The sequence below is a fragment of the Antechinus flavipes genome, chromosome 2 (genome assembly GCF_016432865.1).
Source record: "Antechinus flavipes isolate AdamAnt ecotype Samford, QLD, Australia chromosome 2, AdamAnt_v2, whole genome shotgun sequence".
NCBI lineage: Eukaryota > Metazoa > Chordata > Mammalia > Dasyuromorphia > Dasyuridae > Antechinus > Antechinus flavipes.
The window spans coordinates 268,544,066-268,561,455 of NC_067399.1; the positions used below are offsets into that span (position 1 = coordinate 268,544,066).

Below are 17,390 nucleotides of genomic sequence, written 5' to 3' on the forward strand. Positions count from 1 at the left end.
ACATTGCTGAACGTTTAGTTCTCACTCTTCTTGATACTCTTAATTACCCACTTCTTTTTTGGAATTATATCATCTTAGCTTCCCTAGTATTATGTAAAATTAGTTTTCATTAAGTTTCTTTAATTTCATTTTTCTGCCTTCTTTTGATGAGTCTTCTTTCTCTCCCCATCTCCTATATGTAGACATTCCCAAGAATTTTGCCCCTAAGCCTTTCTAACCCTCTATATTCTCATCTTCCACAATCTCATTTATTTCCTTAACTTCTATTGTAAAATTTCTATAATTGGTTCTAAATCTAAATCTCTAAACCTTATCCTCACTCTAACATTCAATACCTGTGCAATTTTGGGCAAGATATTTTATCTCCCCTGGGCTCAGTTCTGTCATTAACTAAGCTTGGAAATTAGACTAGAATTAAGTTCCTTTGCAGCAGGATATCTCTGATACAATCTCTTCTAAGTATGAGTTTTATATTTCCAACTACCTGCTAAGCAACTCGACTTTTTGGTCATTTCTACATCTTAAGTTCAACATGTAATGCCAAACTTTTTTTTTTTTTTTGGCAAAACCAATTCCTATTCCTTACTTGCCTATTAATGGTTGTCCCACTCTGCTAGTCAAATCTCAATATTTTATTTTGATTCTTTGGCTGTTTCCCACCCTTTCCCATATTTAATCATTTTTCAATCTTGTCAATTCATAGTTTGCAAAAGCTCTTTTCTTCTTCTTCTTCTATCTTCTCCTTTTATATAAACCACTGTAGCCACTCTATTCAAATTCATGTTATCTCTATCCTTAATTATACAACTCTTCAACTGCAGTCTCTCACCTTTCCAATTCAATATAATATACTGTCACCAGAGCAATCTACTTGAAGTCAAACTAATGATGTCATTTCATTGTTCAAAACCCTTCAAGACTTGTCTATTCCTTACAAAAAAAAGGGCACAAATAAGTGTGTGTGTGTCACACACACACACACACACACACACACACACAGAGAAATGTTATCTCCTTTACTATATTATTAATTCATTTATTAGCACACTCTACCTCATGCATCTTTGTATTCATCCCTCTCCCCAACTCCAGCACCTCTGACACTGCTTTGTTCATACAAAGTGCCTCAAAATATTGGTTGAAAGAAATATTAGTCCTGCCACATTTTGCTCCAAGATCATAAATTATTTTTCCTCTTGTGGCTGCTAGGCAGTTCAATGGATAGAACACTGGACCTTGCATTAAGAAGATCTGACTTTAAATCCAGCCTAAGACACTTACCAGTTATGTGACCCTTTGCTTGCCTCAGTTTCCTCAACTGTGAAATAACAACACCTATGTCTCAGAATTGATGTGAGGACAAGGAGAATGAGATATTTGTAAAGCATTTAGTACTGTGTTTGGCCCATAATAGGCACTTATATTATTCCCCTTTTATACAGATCAATTTTCTTTCCTTCTCCACTACAATGAAATTAATAGTTTAGGTACTGACTACTTCCTCACCTAAAGAATTTACCTGCAACCCTTAGAGTTGGTCATCCTTTCTTTTGTAACAAGATCACTTCCTGAGAAATCCAAACCGAAGTCACAGGTTAATTTCCTTATATTTATATTGGTTTCTATTGTGTATGTGACTTCTCATTCACACAAAGGCATATCTAGATGAGTTTGTTAACCATCCCAAGACAATATGATTTTGAGTACCAAGAAACAAATTGAACACCATAGAATCATATAACAACAAGCAAATAATCCAAAAACTCTATTATTTCCACTATATTATATACAATTCCACTTTGCTTTTTAGGATTTAACTTTCATTAAAGGACCTCTAAAGGATCATGCTAAATTTTATCACTAATTGGTTGAATTGAAAAGTATCAGCCCTTTGGGCTGACCAACTATAAAGAATGTGAGAGTGAATTAAGGACAAAATTCCTCACATAGTTCATATTTCAGAATCATAAGATTTATAATTTGAAAAGAACAAAAAAATCATACAGCTCAATCCCATAATTTTTCAGAGGAAGAAACTTGAGTCCCAGAGTCATAATGACTTGACTAAGATCACATGTGAGATAAATAGCCCAAATGGGATTATAAACTCTCATTTTCTGGTTCTAGAGCCATTAGTCTCATCACCAAAACACACTGAATTTCTTGAACTGATTTGAATTTTAAGAATCTTATGTCACATTGTTTTCCATGCCAAAAATTTTCTTCCCATCTCTCTCTCTGAATCTTTTGATCCAACTTTCCCTTCAAGGACCAGCTCAGTTCTTATTTCCTTACTGAAAACTTCTCTGACTTGAAATGATGACTTAAAAAAAAAAATTGGGATGAACTTTAACCCTCTTTTGTTACAGAGAAGAAAAGTGGAAGCCAGAGAAGTAAAAAGAGACAACCTCAAACAGTGCTAGAACTAGAAGGGAATTTAAAAGCTAGGATAGAATTGGTAATAGAAATTGTATAATATCACCCACTCAATTATTTCTTTTAGGTTGGTGTCACAGAGAAACTTGAGAGAGTTTATAGAAGTTTTCAAATTTCATTTATTCATAACCACATTGACATTTATTCATAACTACAGTGACAATATGCCACAGTCCTAATCATTTTCAAGCTCATTTTTCCCACCTCCCCTGTACATGTCACATTTTGTAAAGCAGGATTTAATCCTCCTTCACAATAATATACCTTTTGACTATGTTTGGAGAAGAGGGAGACAGAATTTTTCCTTTCAAAAGGACATCTAGTTCCAAATATAATGCAAGATACAAGTTTTGTGATCCAAGTTCACAACCTTGGAATCATCCTTCATTCTTCCTTCTCCCACATTACATGTAATCAGTGAATTAGAAAGTCTTCTCATACTTCAGACTTGTCTTTTTCTTTCTACTAATACAGTCTGTACCTTAAGTGAAGCCCTAAGACTTCTTACTTGGACTTTCAGACACTGTTCAGTCTCTCTTTTCTCCAATTCATCCTCCATACACGTTCAAATTTGATTTTCTAAAAACACATCTGGCATGTCATTTTCATACTGAAAAATTTTCTATGACTTAAAATAAAATACAGACCATTCAGACCAATATCTAAAGTTCTCTACAATCTGACTCCCACCTTTCTTTTCAATCTTATATTACTTTCCTTTCTATATTCTCAATTCCAACCAAACTGACCTACTTTTGTTCTCTGTGTAGAGATTCCATTGGCTACCATTCTGCCACTCCACAAATGAAATATACTTCGTCCTCACCTCCACCTTATAGCATCCTTAAGTTCCTTCCAAATATATATTTTACAAAGGCTGCTAAGTGAGTCAGTAGTTAGTGCACGGGCTCTAGAATAATGAAGACCTAAATTCAAATTCTTCAAATGCTTCAGATGCTTATTAGCTGTGTGACCCTGAGTTAGTTACTCTAATATCTGCCAAAGTTTCCTCAACCGCAAAATGGGACTAATATTATAGCCCTGTATATCAACTTCTGGGTTGTTGTAAGGATTTTATGTTTGTAAAATGCTTAGCATAATGTCTGTACATAGTAGATATTTAATAAATACATCTTTCTTTCCTACAAAAGTTTCCCTTTATTACCCTAGTTAGCAGTAATCCATATTTTCTTCTAAATCCTTCCCAGAGTTCCCTGCATCCAAGGCATCAATTAATTAGCACAATTAATCAATAAATTGAAACAAGTCTGAAAAACATATTGGGGGGACGGGATAGTAGATGCCCCTATCTCTTCATTCAAGTCCTGCTTGATCTATGTAACTTTGTTATATATATTTTTAAAAACTGGGGGAGGTATATAGTTATTCTTAACATTTATATTGTTGCAGTTACTATATAAATTGTTTTCTTAGCTCTCCTCACTTCACTCTGTATCAGTTCCTGCATATCTTTCTATGCTTCTCTATATTCATTACATACATCATTTCTTACCGCACAGTAATATTCCAATACATTTGCATATGACAGTCTGTGTAGTTATTCTCCAATTGATGGGCATCTACTTTGTTTCTGATTCTTTGCTATCACACACACAAAAAGCTTCTAATAATATTTTAGCGTGTATGAGGACTATCTTTTTGTCAATGACTTCCTTAGGGAATAAGCCCAGGAATAGATTCTTTGGTTCACATTAGTCACTTTTTTTTTTTTTTTTGCATAATTCCAGATTGTTTTTCAAAATGGTTACATTTCACAACTCTGCCAACAATGGGTTACTGTAACTATCAATGAATAACCCTTCTAAGATTGACTGTTGCCATTTTGGGGTAGTTTTTGCCAATTTGTAGAATGTGAGATAAAACCTCAGGGTTTTTTTTTTTTTTTTATTAGTGATTTGGAAAATGCTTTCATGTGTTTGTGAATATTTTGCAACTCTTTGTTTTATTTATATTCTTTAATAGTTTGTCTGTTGGTTAACATGGTTAATATATGTATCTAACTATATATGTATATATATGTATATAAATTATACATGTAATTTTATGTCTTGAATATTTAATATCAAAGGAATTTAATACAATTTTTTCTCTCATTTAACCAATTCTCTTCTCATTCTAGATGTATCAATGTCTATGCAGAAGTTTTCCAGTTTTGAGTAATCAAAGTAATTTATTTTATCTTTTGTAATAATTGTCTCTTTCTAAATGACTGAAAAACAATTGAACATGTAAAATTGTTAACGTTTTTACCTCTCCCAGTCTGTTCCATTGAACTTTCTCTCTATTTTTAAACCAACACGAGGTAATTTTGAAAACTTCTATTTTATAATTTAGTTTGAATTTTGAAAGTGCAATATATTCCTTCTTCATCTTTACTTCTTTTTATTATTTCCCTTGACATTCTAGATCTTTTGCTTTACCAAGAAAATTTTCTTAATATTATATCAAGTTCTATAAAATCATCCCATGGTAATTTGATGAATATAAGAAGAAAAGTATAAATTAATTTTGGTAGCATTGTAATTTTTATTACATTGGCATAGCTTAACTACGAGCCCTGAATATTTGCCCAGCTATTTAAGTTGTTTTTCATTTCTTTACAGAACACTTTGTAATTGAATCTTTACATGTCTTTGTGGGCTTTGGAAGATTAATCCCCAGATATATTTTGCACATTGAAGCTATTTGTAATGAGATTTCCCTTTTTATTGTTTCTTGGATTTTGTAATTATTATATAAATATGCTGTTGACTTTTGAGAATTTATTTTGTAGTCTGCAACTTTGCTTAAACTATTAATTATCTCAGTCTTTTTGTTGATTTCCTGATGGCATCAGATAGAAATTATTTTATATTACCTTTACCTATTTTTATTTAATTTCTTTTTTTTTCTTATTGCTGTTACTTTTATTTCTAGAACTGTATCATATAATATTGGGTATGATAGTTATCCTTTGGAGTTTAGATAAATTTTTTTAGTATAATAAAATAAGACCCCTCCAGGTCTACACTTTGTAGGGTTTTTAGCATAAGGAGTGTTGTACTTTGTCAAAGGCTTTTTTTTATATCTACTGAGATGATCATGTAGTTTTGAATGTTTTGGTTTTTAATATGTTTATTTAATATGTTTATTTTTCCCTCTCTAAGTTGAACCATGCTCACATCTTTGATATAAATCCCATTTGCTTTTAATGAATAATGGATAATAACCTATACTTTTCCTTCCAGTTCAAACCAGCCACCGCCCACAAGAATCCTTTCTTGATTGCTTTGGTTATTCATCTTTGCTTCTGTCTCTCTCTGAATCCCTGTTACAAGTCAAATTTAATAAATAATTTTGTCTATTTTTTAAATTTAATTTTTAAAATTAAAAAATTAATTAAAACTAAGAGTTAACATTAACTAAGACCTAAAATTAAGAATTGACATTAGTTAATGGTTGGGTTTGGGGGGGAATTTTTTTGGCGGGAGGAATCCAGAGGTTAAGTAACATGCCTGTGGCCATAGAACCAGTAAGTGTCAGGGGTAGGATTTGAAACAAAATCTTTCTAAGTCTACAGATAGCACTTTAAGTAGTATGCTAAACTGATTCCCAAGTTATTGTTTATATATGTGTGTGTGTGTGTGTGTGTGTGTGTGTACATATCCATCTATGTACAAGTAGATGCCATTATAGTTTGACATGACAAGTTATCATACACTATTAAATGAAACAACTGAAATTAATTCTGGCAGATTTGGGACTGACAGTTCAAAATAAGAGTAACAAATGTAAAAGCATGAAAATGGTATTACTATTATATTTTAAGAGGATAATACAGTCTTAAAGGTGTCAATGATTACTTTGGTTACTATAAACAACAGCTGCCAGTCAACTTAGATCTGTATGTAAAGTAAAAAGCCAAATTCTATTCAACCAAAGTTGATAATTTCTACTCCCAAATCACTATTTCCTAACAATAGCAAATAACTTTACATTTTATAATCCATTACAAATTAGAAATTCAGTCTACTGGATTGAGAAATTTAAACATTTTCATGGAATCATCTTAATCCTATGAAAGAATATTACTTAAAAGCTCAACTTGGGGTAGGGTCTGGGATTGTTTTTGTTTTGTGTTAAAGCTTGCCACGAGATAATATATCTTGAAGCAAATCTGAGGGGCAGTTAGTATTGTCAGGAAGCAATTAGCTTTGCCATAAAAGTAAGACTGCTTTTCCCTACAGAACACACATACACACAAACACACAGATACACATATACACACACAAAGATACACACACACAATATGGTGTTTAACAATGAAGTAACTATTTTTTTTTCCCTTTGGGAAGTTAAACATTATGGCATTCCAACATTCCATATATGTGTGTGCATATATATCACATACATATCTATATCTATTAATATTTCCTCATGAAACATAAAGTTAATTTAGATATAATTTTAGTTTTTAAATAGGAGTTTCCAAGATTCAACCAACATTAAAATTTTGGCCTGTCTCTTTAATTCGAGAAACAGTAAAAACGACGACAGATGGTAGACAGAATTGACTTATGTCCTCTATTCTTTATAGAAGAAGGGGGTGCATAGAAACTTTGATAAAGGCAGAAGCTACAGTATGGAGGTCTCTACTATAATTATCTAATAGTTTTTTTGACCGATAGTTCAGAACATTTAGTTTTTTCTTTCTCAGACATGCTTTGTAACCAACCAGCAGTCCTGTAGGTTGCCATGGGTGATGCTAGTGCTGACATCCAGTCCCCAGTACAAATAAGCACATGATGGATGAGCCTTTAGTCCTGAACCTTAGCAACCCCTGAGATTACCATTGCTTCCCACCCTAGTCCTCCTCCTTCCTTGCCTCCCTAGCCCATGCAAAAAGCAAAAATCATTATGTAATAGGAAGAACATTCAAACTTACAGTTAATTGGAAACATTGTAAAGAAAAAGGAATGCTTTGGACAGCATGTCTAGGGAAAACAAACCATTCTGCATTGTTATTTAATGAATTGTGACATCATTTCCTGAAATTAAACAGAGATGACACCATTTCAGATCATTCTGTGTAAAGCTTATTTCAAATAATTCACAGATGTTTTCTTCTAGGGACTAAGGAAACGATACAGAGGCCAATGTTTGATGGGGGTGGGAGCTAGTAGGAGAGATCAGAAAACTATGTGCAGTCTATTTGTGTTGATCCTGTATCCATACTTTTTTTAAGCTATGTTTGGTATATGCATTTTCACTCATACATTAATTGTACTTTATCCTCACTTGTATTCAGTATACATTTGCATTTCTGAGTATGAGAAAGCCTCCCTGAGCATAAGCAAGACTGGTTAAATTTGGTATTAATTTAGCCTATAGCTATTGATATTAAGTAGACTAATCTCTGAATCATAAAGACACTAATTTCCAAGTAGTAACAACTAATGCCCCTGAAATACTGATTAGATTAAATATTCAGGGCCCTTAAAAACAGGTTTAATGATAAAAATTATCACAATATCTCTATGGATACAATTATGGAAATTTGCAAGTGAAGAGATTGGAGGATAGACTAGAGAGGCATTCAATGTAACTTCCCTTGATGTCTGTGCATGATAGTGGACTTCTCAAATAGTTGAAAGAGGCCCAACCTCAATTATGAAAGCATAGATATAAGTGTTGGTACATTTCTTGGTAAGAAAGATGAAATTTCTTAGTCAAACAAAGATAGTCAGAATCATTCAGAATTACTCTACGATTAGTTCTTCACCTTCACAAGGTTCATTGGGGTTCTACATTTTAAAAATGGAATAAAAGTTTCTGGGGTGCCTTCATGTGTCTTGGGTCAATATAATTAACTCCACAGGCCTCCCACAGCCTTACCTCCTGTAGTCACAGCCTCTTAAAATTAAGTCAACTAGATTGTCTTCCTTTAAGAAAGATGAAATAAGCTGTGTCCACATCACCCCAACACAACTGCTTAAAAAGCATTGAACATATATTCAAACAAGTAGGATTGTTGGGCGTTTTTTTTGGAGGGGGGAGGAGGAGTATTCCACATGATCCATCTCTTTTTTTCCTTCTCTCTCTAGAAACTGAAATCTTTGGCTATCTGATTTCCTTCCTGTGAATAGATTAGGTGTTTTGGCATTGTGTTGATTTTGGTGAATGCTGTAGAGACATTTCCACAATGAAATCCAGGCAACATATTTACTCATAGCTTAAGTATTATAACCATAGGATATTTTTTAAAAATTCCCAATGTCAAGCATGTAACTATTCAGAATTTGGTGGAATAAACATAGCACATAGTAGCAGAAAAGAACTCAAACAAAAGAATAACTATACATGAGTTTTTCAAGGAAAAACTACAACACAAGTAGATGAAAATATGTGTGTATGTGTGTGTTATATGTGCAAATGTATGCATGTGGTAGTAGAAGGAAAGGGGATATAATATTTTATATGAACAAAATCAGGATATTTTGCTAAAGGGAAAAATAACTATATGAGATCAGGAAAAAAAGTTTATTCACTATATATACTTATGATAGTATACATTTGCTGTTATATGCATATGTAAATGATACATACACAGAGAGAGAAAGAATGAGATTACAAAGATGAATTTCATATGTGTCTATATAGTTGCCCACATCTTATACACCAATGTAGCTTTAAAGATCTTCTGTATTCCTGCATATGTGTTTTTCCTAGAATTACTATTAAGAAAACCTTTAGCTGAAAACTATTATGAGCAAGTGGTGTCTTTGTGTCTAAGCACTTCCTGTTTTCATTCTATGATCAAATATGTTCTTTGCAGGGCAAATAAGGGAGCACTTGAGAAAGAAAGTAGAAGCTCTGAGAGGTTAATTGAGTGTACTAAAGGTTTCGTGGCATGGAGGACCTTTCTAGGTTTATGAATAAATCGTCAATTGGTCCTGATTTCTTGCTGTTTCTTTTCTTTAAATATTTTTGCAGTCAAATAAAAACAATCTAGATGGCAAGTTCATCATTCTGATATCATAACTTCTGTGTATTAGAGAAAAAAAACATGCTTTCTGAGGATTTTCCTAATTTTTATAACTATTTAATATTCCAGATTTTTCCAGGAAAAAAAATAAAGCTAATAAATGTCCAACATATTCTTTAAATATTTATAATTTCTTTAATTGAAAAGTAAGGGAAATATTCATTTATCCCCTCCAAAGAGGGACAATAAAATACTTTTTGATTGTTTAAAACTCGAACAAACAAAACATTTTTATTGATTAAATAGCTGATTTATTTCCCTGAGATTACTGAAATATTCAAGAATAGATTATTTAACAAGGTGAGATGTGAAATATAGAAACTAGTGGGGAATTGAAAGCAAATAAAATTACTTATTTACAGAGATCAAGAACCTCTCTAATAGCCTAACTTGAAATGAGGGAATTCCTAATTCCTTATGTATAATAACTTCATTTTTCAAAATAGCCACTTTATATTTGAATTTTATTTCCTGATGAAAGGGAACAACAAATAAGTTTATTATCTCCCCAACCCAATTTGGTAGCATGCAGGAATTTTATTATTCAAACAGCTTAAGTTGTAGTGCAATTCCTTCTTCCAGGAAAATCAGAGGTTAGTGATTTTTGTCAGATTGAGACTAAAACCTAACATTTGCTACAGTTGGCCTTTGTTGAGGTGGGATTTTGGGGTTTCTTTTTCTTTTTTCTTTTTGCCTTTTGAGGTATTCAGAATAGGTGACAATGGCTTGCAGTTGAGAACATATGTAGAAAGACCCCTGTGGTTTATGGAAAAAGTTGTTCCATGCTGGTTGGGTGTTTGGAAAAAAAAAATACAACCAGAGTTCTTTTATGTTCTCTCAGTTAATGAATGCATGAATGTCAAAATGGGCCAATGGCCCATTCAGGGGGCAAAGCCTTAGCAGTCTCCTTCTTAAGAACACATCCTGAGATGTAAAATACATTTGCTTAACAAATTAAAATAATGAGATAATTCAATTAGTTTCTTTTTTTAAAAAAGAAAGAAAAAAGGGTACATCAGGGATTATTGTAATACAAGAACAGGTCATATAGCACAAAAGGGGAATAAACTAGTTTGAAATAATGCTAAGGAGACTAAGAACGAAGGAATATATATTGAAACAGTTACTTTTAAAGAAATTATATGAAATAATTTATGTATATATATATATGTATAGTACTTAGAAATTTATATCAATAATATGTTATATTTCTATATGGTAGAGGAAACATTAAAGGGTGAATAGTGAAAAGGAGAAAAAAATAATGGACCATTTCCATTTTCAAAAGCTTCATTATTCCTGTTATTGCATTTAATAAATTAATTCTGAATTCAATCCACACTAGTTAGGGTCTATATCTCCAAGAGCTACAAGTAAATCTTTCAGCATGTGGAAACTCATTAAAGACGGAAAAGCAAAAGTTTAGCAGAACTATCCTTCATCAAAGCTAGTCATTATTGCTGGAGTGAAGTTTGAAATGAAGAGGAAATGGAATATCCAAAATAAAGCTTCAGAAAATCTCTTCCAAAGGTTAAGGGTAGGAGCTATGTGAGGCAAAAGGGCAGGGGAGGGATAGCAGAAAAGAAGATGGGAAAGCAAATGGGAGAAAGTAACTGTCAGAAAGTTATTAAAGAATACCACAAGGAGAAAAATAAAACATTTGCTGAAGGAAAAAGAAAAACAGAAAAAATAGAGATATTAAGCAATAATAAGGACTAGCCCTATATTCTTGAGTACACAATCATAGAATTTTTAAAAAGTATCTAACCCAGATGGTGAGATAGAGTACTGGGCCTGGAGCCAGAAAGACTTATCATCATGAATTCAAATCTGGCCTGAGACACTTATTAGTTCTATGACTCTGGGCAAATCCTGTTTGCCTCAGTTTCCTCATTTGTAAAATAAACTGAAGAAGGAAATGGCAGGTCACCACAGTATCTCTGCCAAGAAAATTACAAATGGGGCTGCAAAGAATCAAATGCAACTAAATAAATGACTGAACATCTCATGTCACCTAAGACTCAGAGGGCTTTTAAACAGTTTATCTAAAGGACACAGATGAGTGTCAAGCTCCTTGATTTCATCCTACATTATACTATAGTCATATATATGTAGACATTAACCTTCATATCTAGAACACACTCTCCCCTCACTTCCACTTTAAAAAAAACAAGTTTTTGTACTTCAAGGCTAAGGTCATATATCGTTTCCATGAAATTTTTTCTAAAAAAACTCAGCTGAAAGTGACTTCTCCTTCAAATTTTCCTAAGGCACCTTGCCCAGATTTCTTTTATTTTCTATATCATATTATAACCCATTCATACTTATTTGGTTAGGTGCCATTTGTTCCTTTTTGGTTCACCAACCAAATAAGTTGGTTCACCAACAAAAATCTAAAAAAGAGCCTACTACATGCTGTGCTAAACATTAGGGAAACAAAAAGAGATAAAGGGCAGCCTCTGCTTTCAGAGTGCTCACAATCACTTTAAGGAAACAACATGCAAACAATCTACATACAGGACAAATAAGAAGTAACAAACAGAGGGAAGACATTGGAATTATTTAGGATTGAAGAAATTGGATTTTTAGCTGGGCCTTGAAGGAAGCCAGGGAAGATAGGAGGTAGAGATGAGGAGGAAGAGAATTCCAGGAATAGGAGAAAACAAGTGAAAATATTCATAATTGGGACTTTGAGGCTTGAATCATTGGATCACAGATTAGTTAAAGAAAGAAATGTGTGTTGCAAAGGGGGAGGAAGGGTCATCAATGGCTTTGAATGCCAAGCAAGATTTTATAATTGATTCTGGACGTGATAGGGAGTAACTGGAGGAGGATGACAGACCTATGCTTTAGAAAGATCATTCCAACAGCCACACATGCCAGAGACATGTGACAAGAAGAATAAGCAGCAGGTTAGTGCAATGGTCAAGATATGAGGCAATGAAGGTCTGCACCAGGGCAGTGGAGATTTCAGTGGTCATGTGCAATAAATGTTACCAAGGTATTATTTATAGTCTGTAGCAACAAATTGAATATGGGGGTGAGAAACTGAGGAATCTCCAATGACACTTGAGTTTTGAGCCTGGTTGACTGAGAAAATGGTGATGTCCTTAACAATAATGGAGGAAGGGAACTTTTATTTTGGCATAATAAATTGAGATGTCCACAGGTTGTCTCATTTGAGATATCCTCTGGGCAGTAAGTCTGGAGATTAGTAGAGAAATTAGGGCTGGATAATTATAAAATAATAATAATTTTTAAAAAATAATTGGAGAATCATTAGTGTAAAGGTAGTAATAAATTTTGAGGAGCTAATGAAATCAAAAAGTGAAATAGTATAGAGGAAGAAGAAAAGGGGAAATGTAAACCACATGATGATCCAGCAAAGGAGACTAAGGAATGGTCAGTTGGGCAGAGGAAAACCAGGAGATAGTGATGTTCTGTAAACCCAGAGAGAAGTAATAGAGAAGAGGCTGATAGATAATGCCAAAGGGGGCAGAGAGGTCAAGAACAATTGGGAAAAGTCCCTTTGATATTATATTAGATCACGATGAACTTTGAAGAGAGTAGTTTTGATTAAATAACAAAGGTCAGAAGTCAGACTAGAGAGTTAAGAAAAAAATGAGAATAAAGAAAGTAGAGGCATATATTATAGGTTGCCTTCTTGAGGAATTTGTTATTATGGTTGATTGTGAAGAGGACTATGACATCAAGGAGGTGATACCCTGACATGCAAGGGAATTGCTTTTAACTGAGGGAGGGCTGTGCAAAGTCACCAGCCTCACTTTCCCCTCCAGAGCCATCTGGGTCCAGGGGCCAGATATAGATCAGGACAGCTAGAGATGGCCTTGGGTGCAGTTGGAGACCTTGGCCTTTTAAAACTAAGGTCTTTTACAAGTCTCATTTTGATTCAATATATCCTCTCCATCCTTAAAAAACCAAACAAACAACAAAATCTTTATTTGGCCCAACTTTTCCTGCTATCATTCCACATCTCTCCTTCTTTTGTACCTAAATTGTTTACACTATCACTCACTACAACTCTAGGCCAAGCCCAGCTAAGTCATTGGGCCCTGACTGGTTCTGAGTGAATGTAAATAGCAATTGTTTCTAATTGGGTTAAAAACACCGAGGTTTTTCCCTTCTTAGACTGATAATGCAGATATACAGATATACAGACAAAAAGATAGATAGATAGACAGACAGACAGACAGCTGTATATTTAGATATTTGTATGTCTCTATGTGTGTATACCTATAGATAGATATGTATTTTTTAACTACATTAAAAAGTCATTCTGTCTTATTTCTTTCTTATCTTTAATCACTGACTGGCCATTGACTAAGGAGAGATATGGAATGATAGCAGGAAAGGTTGGGCCAAATAAAGGTTTTGTTGTTTGTTTGGTTTTCTAAGGATGGAGAGGATATATTAACATACATGAACTCTGGGAGTCCAGGAATAGGTGGAGGAATACATTGAAGGAACAGTCTGCAGAAGAGGATACTAGATGACAGGGATTTTATCATCTATAATTATCATACATCTAGTATGGTAGCTTTCAAATAGCAAGTGCTTAGTAAGTAATTATCTGTTAGTCTCAATTTATAGTCAGCATGGCTATTTTTGGAATTAGGAAGATCTCTCAATCTCATTGCTAATGCTTGTTACTTATGACTATGAACAATCTTTAGTTTCTTCATCTGTAAAATGGGAGTCATAATACCTAAATTGATTACTTCACAGGGATGTTGTTGTGAGATAAACCAATTTTCAAATGTTGAAGTGATTTATATATGTCCATTATCAGTCAACATCCTTTACCCAAGGGTTAGAATGCTTTGAAAGTCTTTTTGGTGGGGGAAAAAAAAAAGTCTTTTTGGTGGAGAAATTTTTGAATAAGTCCCCAGACACATTTAAACTAGACTATAAGCATCTTCAGGGCAGGGACTATATAATTTCTTTTATAAGCACACCTTATATATATAAAACTATATATTTCTTTTATAAGTACTCCTCCCCCTACTAAATAGCAGATATAGAAAATGGTAAATAAATGTTTCATAGAGTTGGTCATAAGTCCCAGTCCGAAGGTTAGCTCTTTAGAATACATATTGTCTGTGGTAGCCCATTGTCACAATTCTAGAAGAGGAAAAAATGCAGAACCAAGACAAGGAGAGGGTAGGATAAAAGAAAGGCAAAAGACTGGTTTCCTGGGTCTTCATATTATAAGATATAGTCTATAGAACATATACATACACACATATGTACACATATGTTGTAAATGAATGTTTGAATATGCATGTGTATATACATATATTCCCTTCAGGGCAATTCAGCTACTCTGAAGGATGCTTCTTTGAAGTAGATGATTTTCATGTGAGGATATAACACCTGTTATTGGGAATAACAGCAAAATGGGATTTAGGAGATTTCCTTTTCTTGTCCCTCCTCTACCTCCCTCTAGCTAGGTCACATTGTATTTTTATGTGTCTCATTTGCAAATGTTGGCCTAGTCATCATTAAGACTAAGAACTGAAAGAGATCTTCGGAGCCATATTAGCCCAATTTCCATGCCTTTGCAATAACCATCACCCTTGCCCAAAATGCACTCTGGTTTGCCTGAAATGCACTTTTAAAAAATCTTTTGTCTCAGTTTTCTCAGTTCTTCAATTTCCTAGTTTCTTTCAAGGTTAAGCTCATGTCACATTCTACCAGCCCTCTCTTGATTCTTCAGTTTCTAATGTCTGCCCTTTCCCCTGCCTTATATTTACATATCTATTGTATAACTATTTTGCATATACATATGTGTTATCCCTCCAATAATAGAATGTCAACTCTGTGAGGGCAAGAACTGGGTATTTTTGTCTTCGTGCTCAGCAAGATGTATGTTCATTTATTCCTTATGGCTTCTAGTTCTAAACTTCTATAATTCCTTGATGAGGGTGGGGATAATAAAAGGAAGAAAGACATGAAGATCTCCTTTCAGTAAGAATTTATTGAAGTCTCTTTACCTTCAGGTATAGAGGAAGGTAAAATGCAAAATAGCAGATAATTTTGATGAGAACAAATCCACTAAAAACACATAAACAGGTGGATTTGATTTGAAGACAATAGATCCCTTAAGATCTATATTTTTCCCCCTGCCTTTTCTGGTTGTTTCTCTAACTAAATCCACTGGTGGGGGGAAGAAAAAAAAAAGAAAAGTTCCTCCCCTCACCCTCACTCAACTTCCAAATTAAAAACATTTTACAGGTTAGTAAATCTCCAGCTGAGGTGATGTAGCAAAGAACAGCTGTGAAGTAATTTTGATAATGATGAGAATAATAAGCACATGGCAAGGTTCAGGGCTTTGCTGTTACAGCTTCAGTGCTCCTGAATAGATAAAAGTGATTAAATACTCCTGATTATCCCTGACCAATATGTAATGGATTTACAGCCCTTTCAATTAGTCAGTATTTGCTTAGGACTCATTATTTTGTCTTTGGTTAAGTAATCAGCCCAGAGACTGCATGTTCTGTCTAATTCCTCTGAGCCAAGCCAGTACAGGCCCCTGACCTTTGAAATGGCCATAGCTGCAAGGCAAGAATACCTACTACTCCAGTAGAGACATTGGCTCTTCTAGCTAATCCTGACACCACAGGCCAGATCAATACACCTTAGTTTGCTACTAATGTCTTTACATCAAAATGGCTGATTTAGGAATGTTATCACTCTCCCTTCCTTATAACCATCCTGCCCTCCTTCTTCCCCTCTGCAGCTTTGGCAGAACAACGGATCAGTGGTCACCACCATGAATCAACATGAAACCTTGTCCTGGAACCATGACACTGTAGCTAATGTCATTCAGCATAGCGACACACAAGCTAAAAAATAAAAAAAAAAATCTTCTCTTTTCAATATACTACCCCATTTATTCTTATCATTAGCCCAAATGGAATGGGTTAAAAAAAATCAAAAAACCAATCTTATAACAAAAAAAATCAATAAAAAATTCCACCCTTTCCTAGTATTTCCATATGAACAATAAAATAAAAAAGGTAAGATGGTCTCTCTGAAAAAAGTCTATCATGATGCCCAAATGATGTTGTAATAGTCACCAGTATACCAACAAACAAAACCAATTGCAAACAGAGTATAACTAGAAGTATTGCACATATTTTATCCCTTTATCCCCAAAGTGAAGAAAACTAGTTTTTAAGATAATAGTTTTGAACAGACAACGATAACAAATTTTTAATCTCCACCATTATGAGATCAGAACATTATGAGAACATTTGAACCTTTTTTCATGTGTCACATGAACATCTGGAAAGTTTGCAAATTGTTTCTGTGATTCAGCCCTGAATTGTACATTGGTATACACAAATGGCAGGAAGGGCATTGCTTCCCTTCTAAGACGAAGTACTTTCCTTGATAGTCCAAAACCCCAAACATTACAAATTTCAGAGCTAGACAATGGTCTTCACAACCTTTCCACTCAGATAAATTTTCAGAGAATGTGCTCGCATCTACTGATGCAGATTTAACTACACACAAGGTCACTGTTTAGGGTCCTATCCTTATAGGATAATCTTGAGCGGCGCTCATTATTGGAACCCCACAGAAAACAGCTATCCTCTACAGCAATGTCCATAAATAGATATAGCATTTCCATACTCATAACTTGTAAGATTCGCCGAAACAGAAAGAAACGCCTTGGGAAAAAATACAAATGAACTAAGCCCTATTACCTTTCTAGGAAAATAAATCTCTAAGAGTAGATATCATTGGACATGGTAAAACCATTGTTTTTGTTCCCCATCTTCACTTACTGTGAGATGCTGGAAGAGCCATGCTCTCATGATATTTGTTGCTACTTTAGGGAAGATGCCCCTTTTCTTCTGACGTTTTTTGTCCTTGTCTGGGT

General features: G+C 34.0%; 1 protein-coding gene across 12 annotated transcripts in view; it reads right to left on the reverse strand.

Annotated features, from left to right (window-relative positions):
* Positions 1-17,390, reverse strand: part of MEIS2 (Meis homeobox 2) — a 220,903-nt gene that overhangs the window by 135,007 nt on the left and 68,506 nt on the right. For all 12 annotated transcript variants that reach the window (XM_051977035.1, XM_051977036.1, XM_051977039.1 and 9 more), the window contains one exon: positions 17,296-17,390. This exon is cut by the window's right edge and continues 51 nt beyond it. In XM_051977035.1, coding sequence (XP_051832995.1) covers positions 17,296-17,390 — 95 coding nt within the window. The remainder of the gene's footprint in view (positions 1-17,295) is intronic.